The 15,000-nt window shown below is 41.1% G+C and overlaps 1 protein-coding gene across 1 annotated transcript in view; it reads right to left on the minus strand.

Moving 5' to 3' along the window:
- Positions 1–3,372: 3,372 nt before the first annotated feature.
- Positions 3,373–15,000, minus strand: part of LOC125307937 (succinate receptor 1-like) — a 12,350-nt gene continuing 722 nt past the window's right edge. The window contains 2 exon segments of the mRNA XM_048264068.1: positions 3,373–4,068; positions 4,070–4,315. Coding sequence (XP_048120025.1) covers positions 3,373–4,068; positions 4,070–4,315 — 942 coding nt within the window.

Below are 15,000 nucleotides of genomic sequence, written 5' to 3' on the forward strand. Positions count from 1 at the left end.
TTTGTGTGTGTAGTGTAGACCAGGTCCAGGATGTTATCTCCTCTTGTTGGAAAATCAACGTGCTGGTGTAGCTTGGAAGTACAGTTTTTAGATCAGCATGGTTAAAATCTCCAGTGAAGATGGTGAAACCGTCTGGGTGTGCCTGTTGTTCACTGACAACCTGGTACAGTTCACTAAGAGCCGCGTTCTTATATCGTTGTTGTTGTTGGTAGGCGGGATGTATACTGCGACTAGCAGAATCGCAGTAATTTCCTTTGGCAGGTAAAAGGACGGCACTTTATGATCATAAACTCTGCCAGTGGTGAGCAGTGTTTGTATACTACTACAGTGTCCCGCACCATTCGCCACGGATGTAAACACAGATTCCTCCTCCTCGTGATTTACCTCCCTTTACAATGGCCCTGTCTGCTCGATAGCATGCTAGCTGCTCCAGTTGTACAGCAGAGTCCGAATGTTGTCATTTAACCAAGTCTCAGTGAAGACGAGCACACAGCAGTTACTTACTGTCCGGTTCGTTGATCTCAGCAGTCGATGTGATCCATTTTGTTGTCCAGTGATCGCATTTGCCAGGAGAATGGATGGTATGGCTGGCTGCGAGTTGGGCTGGCGCTAGCCTGGCCCGACGCCCGCTTGCCCTCTTCTGCTTCCTCGCGACACCGCTTCCCGCGCTTTCTTTCGGGAGGAGTAGCAGGCGAGTCCGTGTTGTTGCAGGCGGAGTAGTCGAGTTCCTTTAAGCGCCTCTGTTGCAAAGTCCAGAACGCTGCAAAACTTGCTTTGCAGATGTCAATTAAAACTGCCTGCTGTACTTGTAGTACGGCGTAGTAAGACAAGACGAACCGTAAAACTTTCGGACAAACACTTTTAAACGAACAAAACACCGTGCGGTTGGGACAGAGAGAGGTCGCGTGTAATGCAGCGCCGCCATCTTGGAATGGAGTTTATTCTCGAAATGTTGAGTTTAATGTCGACACGTCGAGATTAAAGTCGACATGGTATTTCAACTTTATTCTCGAAATGTCGAAGTTTAACTCATTGCCAAAAAAAACGATCGCGTTGAGTGCCAAGAACGTAATATTACGTTTTAGCTTTTTTTTTGTAAATTACTAAACTAGACACTCTAACACACCTTATATGTGATTTTGGGAACTCTGTGATGAATGGAAATGAAATATATGACGATCAAAACTCATGAAAAACGCACAATCTGGACATTTTATCTGGACATTTTATCATAACTTCGGTTGCCGCTTTGGATCGAATCGGCGTGACGATGCACGCCAGGTCAAAAAACCAGGCCATTTTGTATTGGGTCTATCACTGGGTGGCAGTCTCACCAGGTCTCGCTGATCACTTCGGAAAGTTTACACAAGTAAGTAACAGGCAACACTTCATATTTCATGAAAGACGTTATATCTCCATTTCTAGAAAAAAACAGCGATTTTGATGAAAACTAGGAACATGGAAATTAAATATATGACGATCGAAAACTCATGAAAACGCACAATCTGGACATTTTATCTGGACATTTTATCATAACTCGGTTTAGCTTAGGATTTCTAAGGAACAGAGGCGTGTAGAAATACACGGTTTGCACCCACCGAGAGCGTTCATAGCTGCATAGTATGTGTTCATAGCTATAACAGAATATTCTGTGGCTGTACAAAAATCATCAACGATGGTCTAGATTTCTGGCACTCTAGGACAAAGCTCCCGAAAACAGCTTGGCATTCAATGAGTTAATGTTGACATGGCGACTTTAAAGTCGACATGTCGAGATTAAAGTCGACATTAAATTTCAACTTTATTCTCGAAATGTTGAGTTTAATGTCGACATGTCGAGTTTAATCTCGTCATGGCAAAAATATTTTTCTCTTCATGTGTGGCACTAATACTCCGTCGTAAAAACATCACCATAGTCAAGCACGGATTAAAAAAACAGCTTAGACAATCCTCTTCCTACTACTCATGGGGATTTGTTTCCATTAATAGCAAATATTCCATGTATAGGTGTTGAATTAATCCCATGTAGGCTATATCATTTTGCCAACGTTTCTCCCGTGTGCATCCTAGAGTTCTTCTGACAATCGATCCTCTTCAAACCACGTGGGGTGAGGTGCGCAACCTCCTGACTCTGTAATTGGTTAGTGAACTTAGATTCCTGATTGGCTAGTCAAATCTGAGCATTGCCATTGGCCTTTCAACAAGAAGTTCCAGAACAGTCTCAAAAGTACTTGTACTTTTGCAGAAAATTTACTTGTGCAAGCGGCAGAGATTTGTAATGGCAGAATAGCTTCGTAATTGAAAGACAGCAACTGTGGAAGGTTTAGTACAATTTTCAATTTCAATTTAATTGTATAGAGCGCCAAAACATTACACATGTCTCATGGCGCTTTACAGAGTGTTAGAAACCTCGAGCAGATCCACAACTCAAGGGCCTGACCCATCTGCCTAGGGTCAGATACAGGACAGTAAGGTCTGTATACATGACAAAGCATATGATAGTCAGGTGTAGAGAATAGGACATGGTGTTCAAAGCCACCTGAGGTGAAAGTTACTTTGGGCTGCTTACATCTTGTAACAGTGCGTCTTCAGCTGTGCTTTATATGCGCATTTCACTATATAGACTTGGTCAGTGGCGTAATGATTTTTAGGAGGTGTAAGATAGTAATTTTTGGATCATACCCCAGACCACACTTTATGTTGTTAATTAGCACATACCTGGGCACAAGGTTTCAAAAAAATGGAGCGCATGGTGACAAATTCATCACTGACTGGGTGTACCATATGAATAAAAGTTCCGTGGCACTTTGCACCACGTTGCGTCGGGTGCATAAATGGGCCCTTAATGTCACTATGTCAAAGAGCCTAACAGATTATTTTTTTCTGAGTATAGGCTAAAAGACCCAAACCCAAACAGCACAATGGGAGTTGTATTTTTTTTGCACAATACTCAGTCAAGAAATCAGAACTTATACAGGAGACCTAAAACATACTGGCTAATTTCGCATTCCCTATGAGGTTTTTCATTTAGACTATCAAACAGAAAGAGAAAGAGAAAAGAAGCACCTGGGATATACTTAGGCTACATGGTTTGTTTTAGAAGTATTTTCATTTGAGTTGTATGAAATTGAATTCCGAAAAGCACCCATTTCATTTGTAATTGTATTCAAATACAATAACTTAAATGATGCATTTTAAATATGTAATCCTGTTACATGTATTCCGTTACTTCACAGCACTGCACACAACCCCTTTCAAGGCTGAAAGTTGGTGTCAGAATGCGCAGTTCAAGTATTTGTAGCAACTATTATGAAACTTTAAAATAATTGTTGATGTTCAGGATATAGAATCACAGATCTTTCTGTACATTCTCTACTGTTCCGTGGTCTGGATGGATGACCTTATGATTCTTCTCAGCAGGTGAAACCTGGCCAGCAACAGCTCACGGAAACGCTCCGTCATAAGAAAGTAGAACACAGGGTCGATGACAGTGTGCATGTAAGCCATTGGCCTCGTCACAATGTACAAGGCTTCAATTCGGACAATGGCACAGTCTGACAGCCCAGCTACGAGTCGCGACAGGATCCTCACATTCTTCATGACGTAGTAGGGCAGGTTTAGCAGCAGGAACATATATGCTGCCACCTGCACGATACGCAAGGGCCTCCTGAAAGACTTCACCCGTTGCACAAACACCCTCAGCAACGAGGCAATCTTGTGCGTAGACACAAAGAGAGACACCAGGGGCAGGACGTACCCACAACATGTCAGACTCAGACTGTAGCCCAGGAACCCCCAGGTCTTCGACATACTCGCGAAGTCCATGCACACCGTGTAGTTGTTGTCCGCCAGGCTCCTGACCGTGTAGTGGAGAAGGGGGCTAATCATGAGATGGACGGCGACCCAGGTGACCAGGCAGGCCGAGACAGCTCCTCGGAGAGAGAGCAGTGTGTTGGTGCGCTGCGGATGGAGGAGCAGCAGGTAGCGGTCCAGGCTGACCAGAGCCATGAAGAGGATGCTGGCGTACATGTTGACGAAGAGGATGTAGCGGTTGAGAACACAGCTGACCGGACGATGTCTCCGTCATGTCGTTGGCGTACAGGTAGGAGAGGCGCGGCAGAGCGCACACACAGATGATGTCGGACACCGCCAGGTTGTACAGGTAGACGTTGGTACTCCGCCATTCCTGCAGGCACAGCGGGTAACCCAGGACGACCACTAGGTTGCCCAGGAAACCCAAGGTAAACTCCAGGGCGTACATAGGGCAGAGGTAGTACTTCTTGAGGATGACGGTCAGTTCAGTGCAACTATCAGCCTAGAAAGCAAAAAACACAAAAGCCAGGATTTGAACCGTGTCAGCATAGAACAGGAGACTTCTTTCAGGCTACGTTTATACGGTGACGATGAAAAGAGAAGACGCAGAAGTGGCGTCTCGTCTTCATTTTTTTATTCGCGTTTAGACGAGCTTTCTCAGGGGGAAATCTGTGTTTATATGAAGACGCAAGAGTATGTGATACTCAATTGGATATGCATTCCAGACCGCTGGGTGGTGGTGTGATAGAACCCCGGTATGTCACGCGCAGACATTCTAATTTGACAGTTTAGCCAGAGAGGTAATCAAGGATCTTTGGTTTAGCCGTTTAGACGGAGACGCAAACCGGGTCGTCTTCAAAACTCTACACTCTGGAAGGAGTCTTCAGATTTTTGCGTCTTCAAGCCCCGATGGCGGGGTCGCCGTGTAAACGAAAGGCCCTTATGATAAAATATTTTGTCGTCTTCCTTCGCAATCGTTCTCGTATAAACGGCCCCTCAGGCTTAGTGAATTATTGCATTGGAATGTAGATCTTACTGGAATGCATCTTATTTGTATTTCTCTTATTGCCTTATTTCACATATCTTGGTCTGTCTTGGTCTACTCTTGGTCACTAGAGGTCAATGGAGAAACAGGTGTCTCTGATTGGAAATCAGACAAGTGTCTCTGATTGCCAGCAAGTATCGCCCATAGACAGTAAGTTGTTTGCCCCCAGCAATATGGCGGCCGCATTCACGTATGCCACCTAATAGAACTCGACGGACAATGCGTTATCTAGCTTTCGAATATCTATGGTTCAGTCTACCATGGGTTAATTCGGATAAACACGGTTTCAGAAATTACCTTCTTATTATGTTCAAGCCTTGAATATTATTTTTTATTTTATCTTTAAAATTTTGAGGCAGCCGTGGCCTACTGGTTAGCGCTTCAGACTTGTAACCTTAGGGTTGCCGGTTCGAACCCTGACCAGTAGGCACGGCTGAAGTGCCCTTGAGCAAGGCACCTAACCCCTCACTGCTCCCCGAGCGCCGCTGTTGATGCAGGCAGCTCACTGTGCCGGGATTAGTGTGTGCTTCACCTCACTGTGTGTTCACTGTGTGCTGAGTGTGTTTCACTAATTCACGGATTGGGATAAATGCAGAGACCAAATTTCCCTCACAGGATCAAAAGAGTATACAGTATATACGTAAGGGATAATGCCCGACGAGGTGTCCATTATCAGAAATAAATGGACGACACAGAGGCGTGAACCGCAGAGTCTATTTATTTCTGATAATGGATGCATCGAAGGGCATTATCCCGTTTATACCATGGTCACTTACGAAATAAATAAATATGAAATCAATTATTAACACTAAGTGAGTTTTAGAGCTAAAGTCGTTAGTTTTTTCAGCTGTTTATCACAACGCTGTGGAATGTTGAAGTCACGGCTGAGCAGACTAACTCAGGCGTTGTCAAGCAACGGAAAGTCTTTTTATAGATGTAGTATATCACTTTTTAAACGACACCCTTTTCAACCTAGACCATTGGTATACTTATACTTATACTATATACTTATACTTATCTGTAAGTAGACCATGTGTGTTGGAGGAATATTTCTCACAAAACATCTTTGAGTTTCGTACTACTTATGTCTTTTGTGCATACTTTAGTTAGCTAAGCTATGCTAGCTCTCGTAGATATTCCAAGTCAGGTTTAAAATGCTAATTACTAGCGATCTCTGTTCTTTGAAGTTATGTGGTTTGCAGCATAGCTATGTGTTGTGTTGTATTTCACGTGTGTTGTTGATTTCTTAGATATGTTTTCTGCATTCTTTTACAGTTTTACAATGAGTGTCTGTACTTTGAGTGACTGAAAGTGAAGTATTGTTGGTAACTTCAGTAAAGACAAGAAAAGTCAAGCCTTCGATTTATTGGAAACTTCTGACCAACAGAGTTAGTTGGCTGTCTAGTTGCGCTGCTGGCAACACAGTACGAGGACAGCATGCACTTCCTTATTCCGCCCACCCATTTTAGAAATATATTTTCTTCCGCCTTGTGCGCAAACTTCCAGTTGGCTAGTTCCGGCTAATTAGCTAGATAGAGAGATAGATACTTTATTGATCCCCAAGGGGAAATTCAAGGGTCTCAGTAGCATACAGACATCACACACAACATGCACTTACAGCAGAAATGGTAAACATAAGTATAAGTATAAACATATAACTAAACTCCACTGTACAATAAAGACAGTAGAAGATAAAAAAGATAAGAAAACTAGGTAACACTTTATTTTAATGTGTCGCTGTTACAGTGTACCTACCTAATTAGGTACAGTGGTACAACCTGTGTAACAACATGTACTATCAGGTACTATCATTGTACTTGCATTATGTATTCGTGGGTACCTACATATAGTTGTTACATTGTAATACTGAGTGCTTTTACAAAACTTTGCCAATTTGTCTAAATTTTCATCAGAGGCAAAGAGCTGACCTGAGACCTGCTGGATGGGGTAAATCTGGTCATGATAGATTTGATATACAAATCATTCTTAGCTCCAGTCAAGGCCTCATTGTCTTCAGTGTACAGCTGTGCTGCTACAACCTTGTTACTCTTTGATACAGTGGAATAAACCTATTAAGTGTACCAGTTAATTACTTACATGTACATATGACATGTATGTTATGTCTTCGATGTCTTGGAACAGGTCTACTAATTCACATGTACTGTGTGGTGTAACAGCAGACATGTTTCAACACATCAATTGCAGGATGCATGACATCATTGACAGGATGTATATAATATGTATGTACTTTAACTGGTAATGTAAAGTACTTAACTGGTACACTTTATTTTAATGGGTTTATTCCACTGTATCAAAATAGTAATAAATGTGTACCAACACAGTTGATACATGTACTACAGTATGTAGGGTAATGGCAGACATGTTCCAAGACACCAATGACACAACATACATGTAATATGTAATTGTAAGTACTTAACTGGTACACTTCATTTTAATGGCTTTGTGCCACTGTATCAAAGAGCAATAAGTGTGTACCAACACAGTTGATATATGTACTATGTAGTGAATTAGTAGACCTGTTCCAAGATATCGAAGACACAACACAACATACATGTCATATGTACATGTAAGTAATTAACTGGTACACTTAATAGGTTTATTCCACTGTATCAAAGAGTAACAAGGTTGTAGCAGCACAGGTTGGAGCTAAGAATGGTTTGTATATCTATCATGACCAGATTTACCCCATCCAGCAGGTCTCAGGTCAGCTCTTTGCCTCTGATGAAAATTTAGACAAATTGGCAAAGTTTTGTAAAAGCACTCAGTATTACAATGTAACAACTATATGTAGGTACCCACAAATACATAATGCAAGTACAATGATAGTACATGTTGTTACACAGGTTGTACCACTGTACCTAATTAGGTAGGTACACTGTAACAGCGACACATTAAAATAAAGTGTTAAATACACTATATAAATTAAATTAAGAAAGTCCAATGTGCTTGAGGGTGATCAAGCATAAGACGCTTGTAGTGACAGGACCGGGACTGGTAAGGTGCTAAAGGGAGTGAGTGTCATGGTGAAGGTGCAAACAGTAGTCCAACCATAGTCCTTAGTTATGTGTGCATGGCAAGGTGCTCAAGAGAGTGAGTGTCATGGTGAAGGTGCAAAAAGTAGTCCAACATTAGTCCAACAGTGCAAGAGTAAGGTCTAGAGACCAGCATAAATAATATGGACAAATAGGAGAGTAAAGTATAATGTAGACAAGGTAAAATAAAAAACTATTTCAGTGCAAGAACAGGTTGAGGTAATAGGGTTATAGCCATTCATTCATTCAGTATTGTAGCAGAAGCCTGACCGCAGCCATTGATCATGTGTGCTAATATAGCATGAAAAACAGTGTAGCAGTAAAACAGTAGTGAAAACATTAGGCTGTGTACATTAGTAAAACAGTAGTAAGCAGTAGTGGGCAGTCAATACTCAAACATGGACATGGAGAGCTTAATTGGGATAACACGGCAAAAGAGGATAGAGAGGCTAACTTGGTAGGAAACGAAAATGACTAGCAGGAGGTCAGATGGCAGTATTGTACTTCGCCACACAAGGCTATTCAACTCTACGGAGTGGATAGATGATAAGCGGCAGTGACCTCCCGTATCGTATGGAGATATATTTTAGAGACAGATTGGTCATTCTCAGGACAGTATATAATTGTCATAATATGTTCTTATAAAGTGTTTTCTTTATATTTACCCAAATCTCAATGCATTATCTGATTATTTACTATGGGGCGTATTATACAAACTTCCTAACTCGCAAATCGTATCTTATCTGTTTGGTAACCTTAGTAGTTTAGAAATTCATTACAGAATAGCCGCTCCTAAGTCAGTGTTCTCCTAACTTCAGATACAGTAGGAAAGGTATATTACAGAAATGTCTTAAAGTAACCAAAATCCTAAAAAAATGTTTAGGATGACCCATAACATATGATGCCAGCCATCTCGATAGAACTCTGCTATCTCAATGTATCGCAATGGATATAGCCTAGGCCTACTGCTCAATGCGAAGTTCGGGCACAAAGGGGGCAAAGATGGCAGGCCCCCTGTTTGCGTGCTGAATAAGGTGAATAAGTAGGGCTATAAGCAGGGGCGTCGGACTGGGGGTAAAACCACTACTGATTATAGGGGCCCAAGGGGAGAGAGGGCCCTTGAAAAGTCTGGAATATATTTTATTTTACTGGGTTGAGGAACATGGAGGCCCCATCAGGACTGCCTATGCAGGAGCCCAGGATCTTCTGCTACAGTACGGCCCTGACTATAAGTATACGTTTATAACGGAGGCCAGGATCTTGTGCTACGACCCTGACTATAAGTATACGTTTATAACGGAGGCCAGGATCTTGTGCTACGGCCCTGACTATAAGTATACGTTTATAACGGAGGCCAGGATCTTGTGCTACGGCCCTGACTATAAGTATACGTTTATAACGGAGGCCAGGATCTTGTGCTACAGCCCTGACTATAAGTATACGTTTATAACGCTGTGGCCGGCCCACGAGCATCTTCTGCCCCAAGGCTGCACGCACATCTAGTTTTGTGCTAAACGGAAACCTGTCTATATTTCTGAAGAATACATTGTGTTGTCTCGGGCCTGCTGCACTTCTTTTGAAATTAATTTAAATACTGTAATCAAATACGTCATAAAGTTCCTTGGCACCACCATATGTCAGTCCCTAAAGTGGGAGGTCAACACCAACCTCATTATAAACAAAGCCCACCAGAGGCTTCACTTTTTGCGCCAGCTGAGGAAGTTTGGTGTAGCTAGGGATGCAGTTAAGCAAGTGGTATTGTTTACATCAGGGATATGTGCAGTGTATTAACAGTAACATTATAAGAGCAGAATAAATATGCATATGCAGTATGAACACTATGGACATAGTGTATACAGGGGCAGACTGGGACAAAAAAACGGCCCTGGCATATTTGGCCCAAGTGGCCCTCAGATCGGTCAGGAACACCTAATTAGATACAAAATCCTTGCATTGCCGTTAAATATGCATATTATTTAAAACTAAGTGTCGTTGATCACTGAAAATGGACAAATGTAGGCCTGTGTGGTGGAAAAAACCCGTTCAATTCAAGACCAAATAAGCACTCAGGTAAAGCACTCAGGTAAAGCACTCAGGTAAACCTCGATCCACTGAGACAAAAGTAGCCGTTGAACTGTCAACATTTTAATCACAATAATACAAAGTGACACAGCCTGACTAAGTCTAAGCCCATGCAACACTGAGCAGTAGAGTGAATGTATATTCTGCAGAATATTTAACCCAATTTGAGATCTGAGCCAAATCTGAGTCTGGATCAGCTGTGCTCCATACTTTATGCTCACAAAGGGGTCAAAGGTCCTCCTATTTCCTATATGCAACAATCCAATCAGAATTTGGTGTCCACCTTCTCAGTAGATTACTGAAGTCTTGGCAAACCAATAAGGGATATGACATCAATCCACCTTACAAAGCATTTTTGGGTGTTGTCATGGAAACTTTTCTATCCTCAGATAACCTTTTGTCCTTTTACTTTCCTTTTAATTGTCTTGTTAACCAAGTATAGAGAAGAATAAATAGCTGATAGACAGGCTAACGTTTCTCTGACCACAAACACTTGCTGTGTTCAGATGGCCCTTCTCTACAGAAAGTACAATCTTGACCTTTCTATGTGTAGCCTACACTATCACTCTGACTGATCAGAGGTAGCCATGGAGCACATGATCTCCATATTCAAGTAGGCTGCAAGCAATTATGAAAGACGAATTTCTGCTTGAATTCAAAGTGTCATTTCAAATTATTCAATAGGCTACATTTACCACATAGCATTACCAAAACATTACTGAAGCCTGTGTAAAGAACTAAATTACCTAGATAGTGGTAGACCTTATTGTCATTTATACCAGTTATCACCACTATACGACAACTGAAAGAACAGAAAATAAACAGGGCAACTTTGTTGCCTGTTGGTGGAAATATTTTGTATTCCTATAGGCTACCTACCTACATTGCTGGTACATTTTAGAACAGTACAGCTACAAGAGCTAATTCCCTTTAATGTCTTTCTACATTGGTGTTATTTTTGCACACTAGGCACTACCGGCACCCGCCACAATTTCAACGTGTAGGCCACAGTACTTCGAGTAACTATTTTGATGCGCTGACAAAATCCTGGCTCTGAGCCAAAATGGGAGGGGTGGGGCCTGACAAGAGCTGTTATTGGATCAGTCCAGTGTCAGTATGGAAAATGGACCAATGAGCCTCTTACTGCCTCTCCTTTGAGCAGATTGTTGGCCAGTTGGTATGCCAGATGGCCAGTCCGCCTCTGGACATATATGTACAGATATATGCAGTGTATTAACAGTAAGCGTAGTTACAGTAGTATTAACAGTATGAGTAGTTACAGTAGTATTAACAGTAAGAGTAGTTACATCAGTATTAATAGTTACAGTGTATTAACAGTAAGAGTAGTTACAATAGTATTAACAGTAAGAGTAGTTACAGTAGCATTAACAGTAAGAGTAGTTACAGTAGTATTAATAGTAAGAGTAGTATTAACAATAAGAGTAGTTACAGTATTAACAGTACGAGTAGTTATAGTATTAACAGTAAGAGTAGTTAGTTGTATAAGTAATGATAATAGTAGTACAAATAATATGTGTATGTGCAGTATAAACAGTATAGATAGATATGTACAGTTGACTATGGAGGATAGCAGTAACATTATATATACCCCATATATAGTATTATCAGGGGGGCTCTCTGGGGGCCCCCTGTCAGTGCTGGGCTCTTAGAATTGCCCTAACACCCCGCCCCTTTTGGTCACTTGTCTTCAGTGTGGGACATGTAGATGTACATATTTACACTTTAGAATGCTGAGGGGGTTAATCCAGCTATCAAACCATCTTTCATTCTGAGAAACGCCTCGCACAGGATGTGATGAAGAGGCCAGACGTGTGAAATGTTCACAGTGGTTCAAGAACCACAGGTCACATCATCACTGGACTGGCCTTCTCGTTCTGTAAGGTGATTTTCTTTCTTTCTCTTTATTGCTTTTCTCATCTTCTTTTGAAAATGAATGAAAAACTGAAATCTAGTGAGTGTATACAAATATTCAAACATATCAGATTATCTCAGATAGTAGTAATTCATCAAGCTTTCACTGAGTGGACTAGCACACACTGTCACGTTGCCCAAGAAAGCTCTGAATGAGAAATAATAACTTTGTTATTCGGTTCATTGGTCTTATTTGATGGCCAATCCACTTCCAAGGGTTTGTCTCAAATAAAGACCATCCACTTCCAAGAGTTTGTCTCAAATAAAGACCATCCACTTCCAAGGGTTTGTCTCAAATAAAGACCATCCACTTCCAAGAGTTTGTCTCAAATAAAGACCATCCACTTCCAAGGGTTTGTCTCAAGTAAAGGATTGTTTGCCTTGTGCTTTAGGGTATCTCCTCAACTCAAGCTACAGTTAATGACCATGTATAACGCACCATGTGTTACGTACATTATTTGTGAATTTCATACATTATTATTTGTGAATTGCAGTGTGAGCTTGTGTGTCTGTGTGTTTACATGTGATGGTGGTTTAGGCTTGATTTTAGATAAGTTTCTTAACTGGAAGAAACTAGCTTTGACTACAGACTTGACCTGTTTGTCAAAAGTAAGATCTCTGTCCTTGATTCCACCCAGGCGCTTTACAGAGGGCTTTACATAGGGCCTCAGGGAGTCTAAGTCCATACCCTGGGTGAAACGTCCACTGGGTCCTAATAGCAGGACTTCAGTTTTGTTGTTATTTAAATTACAAAAAAATGTAAGGCCAGGCTTTGACATCATCAAGACAGTCTAAGAGAGGTTTTAAAAAGTCTTGACCTTTCAGGGGAAGATAACTGTGGGTGTCATCTGCATAGCAGTGGAAAGAGATACCATTTATTCTAAGGATGGAGCCTAACGGGAGCATATAGTGGGCAAAGAGGATGGGCACAAGAATGGATCCCTGAGGGACACCACAGGATAGAGGTGCTGAGGAGGAAACAAAGTCACCTGTGCTGACAGAGAAACTTCTATCAGAGAGGTATGATCTGAACCACTTGAAGGCAGTACCTTTAATACCAACACACTGCTCAAGGCGAGAGAGAAGGATGGCATGATGGACTGTGTCAAAGGCCGCTGTGAGGTCTAGCAGGATAAGTATAACAGTATCACCAGCATCAGTAGCTAATAGAATGTCATTGCAAATTGCAAGTGCAGTTTCAGGGTTTAAAACCGGACTGGAGCACTTCAGAGATGCCTTGTGTGTCTAAAAAAGATTGCAGTTGATGGAGGAAGTGGAAGAAATAAAAGCTTGACGAGTGTGACCATCACGCAGAGGCAGTGCTGTTAGTCCAAAATAGCTTTGACCTTGGTATATCTTGGTCTTGTTAGTGACAACATTGCCCTATTGCCCAAAAATGTTTTTCAAAATACAAAAAAAGTTTCTGAGAAATCAACATTATTTACAGATATGTCAGCTGAGGCCATTTCCTAACTCTGTGGACTTTAGCTGTAACCATCTGATGTATAACTGTATTTCACACATAGGCTACTATGACACTGTAATAGGGTTTGATAGGTTTTCAACATCAGTATGGAAGGTTACGTGTACACAATAGTTCTATTTGATCACATTGCACACTGGATCTGTCAGCCAATTATTCATGGTGCCTTAGAAGGTATTGGTTGTTTTGGCTGAAGTCCTGGATATGAGGTCCATGTCCTGGTACTGGTTGGTTTGGCCGAAGTCCTGGATATGAGGTCCCTGTTCTTGACATGTGTTGCAGTGAGGGAGTTCCGTCGTTCTGAAAACATAGAGGCTATTTCCAAGGGTCTCCAGCAGATGGTGCCAGAGATGTTTCATATTTTAATAAAGTCCCAGGGTCTGGTATTACCGCTGTGTCTCTTGGCTTCATGCACTCGACTGCATGCACCCCCTCAGAAACGTATTGTGATGACTTGACTTGACTATTCAGTAAAGTTTATTTATATAGCGCATTTCATACACAGAGGTCATTCAATGTGCTTTACATAAACAAAACCAAACAATAATAACAAATAAAAGCATGGAAGGGCAACATAGTCAAATAATAGTTAAAAGGTAAAGATCATAATAAAAAGAAAACATAAAACACAAGGTAAAATCATTTAAAAAAATGATAGAGACAAGGTAGAATAATTATCAAGGCAGATTCAGAATTTGTAACTCGGCGAAAATTATAAAACAAACATGATGTGAACCTGGCTGGACAGCTGAAGGCCAAAGTAAGCACACGCCTGTCTGTCTTTCTCTTTTATATGCAACCCCAAATCAGAAAAAAGTTGTGACGTTGTGTAAAATGCAAATACAAACAGAATGTGATAATATAGAAATCTCATATTAATCTGCAAAAAGGACTTAGATATCAAATGTGGAAAATGAAAATGTTGACTATTTCATGGAGATATATGTTCATTTTAAATTTGATGCAGCAACATGTTTCAGAATAAGGGACGGTTTACTACTGTGCAGCTTCACCTCTTCATTTACCAACATTCTGTAAATGTTTAGGAACTGAGGAGATAATTTGCTAGTGTTTTAAGAATGAAATGTTGTCTCATTCCTGCCCAATATAGGATTTCAGTTGCTCAACAGTCTGGGGTATTCTTAGTCATGTTTTTCATTCCATGATGCACCTAATTTGACAGGTCTGGATTGCAGACAGTCCATTTTAGCACCTGGACGACTCCTCTATGGAGAAATACTGTTTAAATATGTTCAGAATTAATTTTGGCATTGTTTTCCTGACATATTCAATGGCATTATATGTGCATGCAATGATTTCCATACAGAAACAATGCAGTGCCATCTGAGGTACAAAGGACCACGGCCATCCTATATTACTTTTTCAGGTCTGTCCCTTTTTTGCAAAGATTCCTCTGGATTCTTTGAATATTTTAATGATATTATGTACTGTAGATGATGAACTCTCCAAATACTTCGCAATTTCATGTTGATAACCCTGTGTAAACCTTTACCTCTAAGACAGGGGTTCCCAAACTTTTCAACCCGCGACCCCTAAAATAACCGTGCCAGAGACTGGCGACCCCCACTATC

Source organism: Alosa alosa, chromosome 15 (assembly GCF_017589495.1).
Source record: "Alosa alosa isolate M-15738 ecotype Scorff River chromosome 15, AALO_Geno_1.1, whole genome shotgun sequence".
In the NCBI taxonomy this organism is placed as follows: Eukaryota; Metazoa; Chordata; class Actinopteri; order Clupeiformes; family Clupeidae; genus Alosa; species Alosa alosa.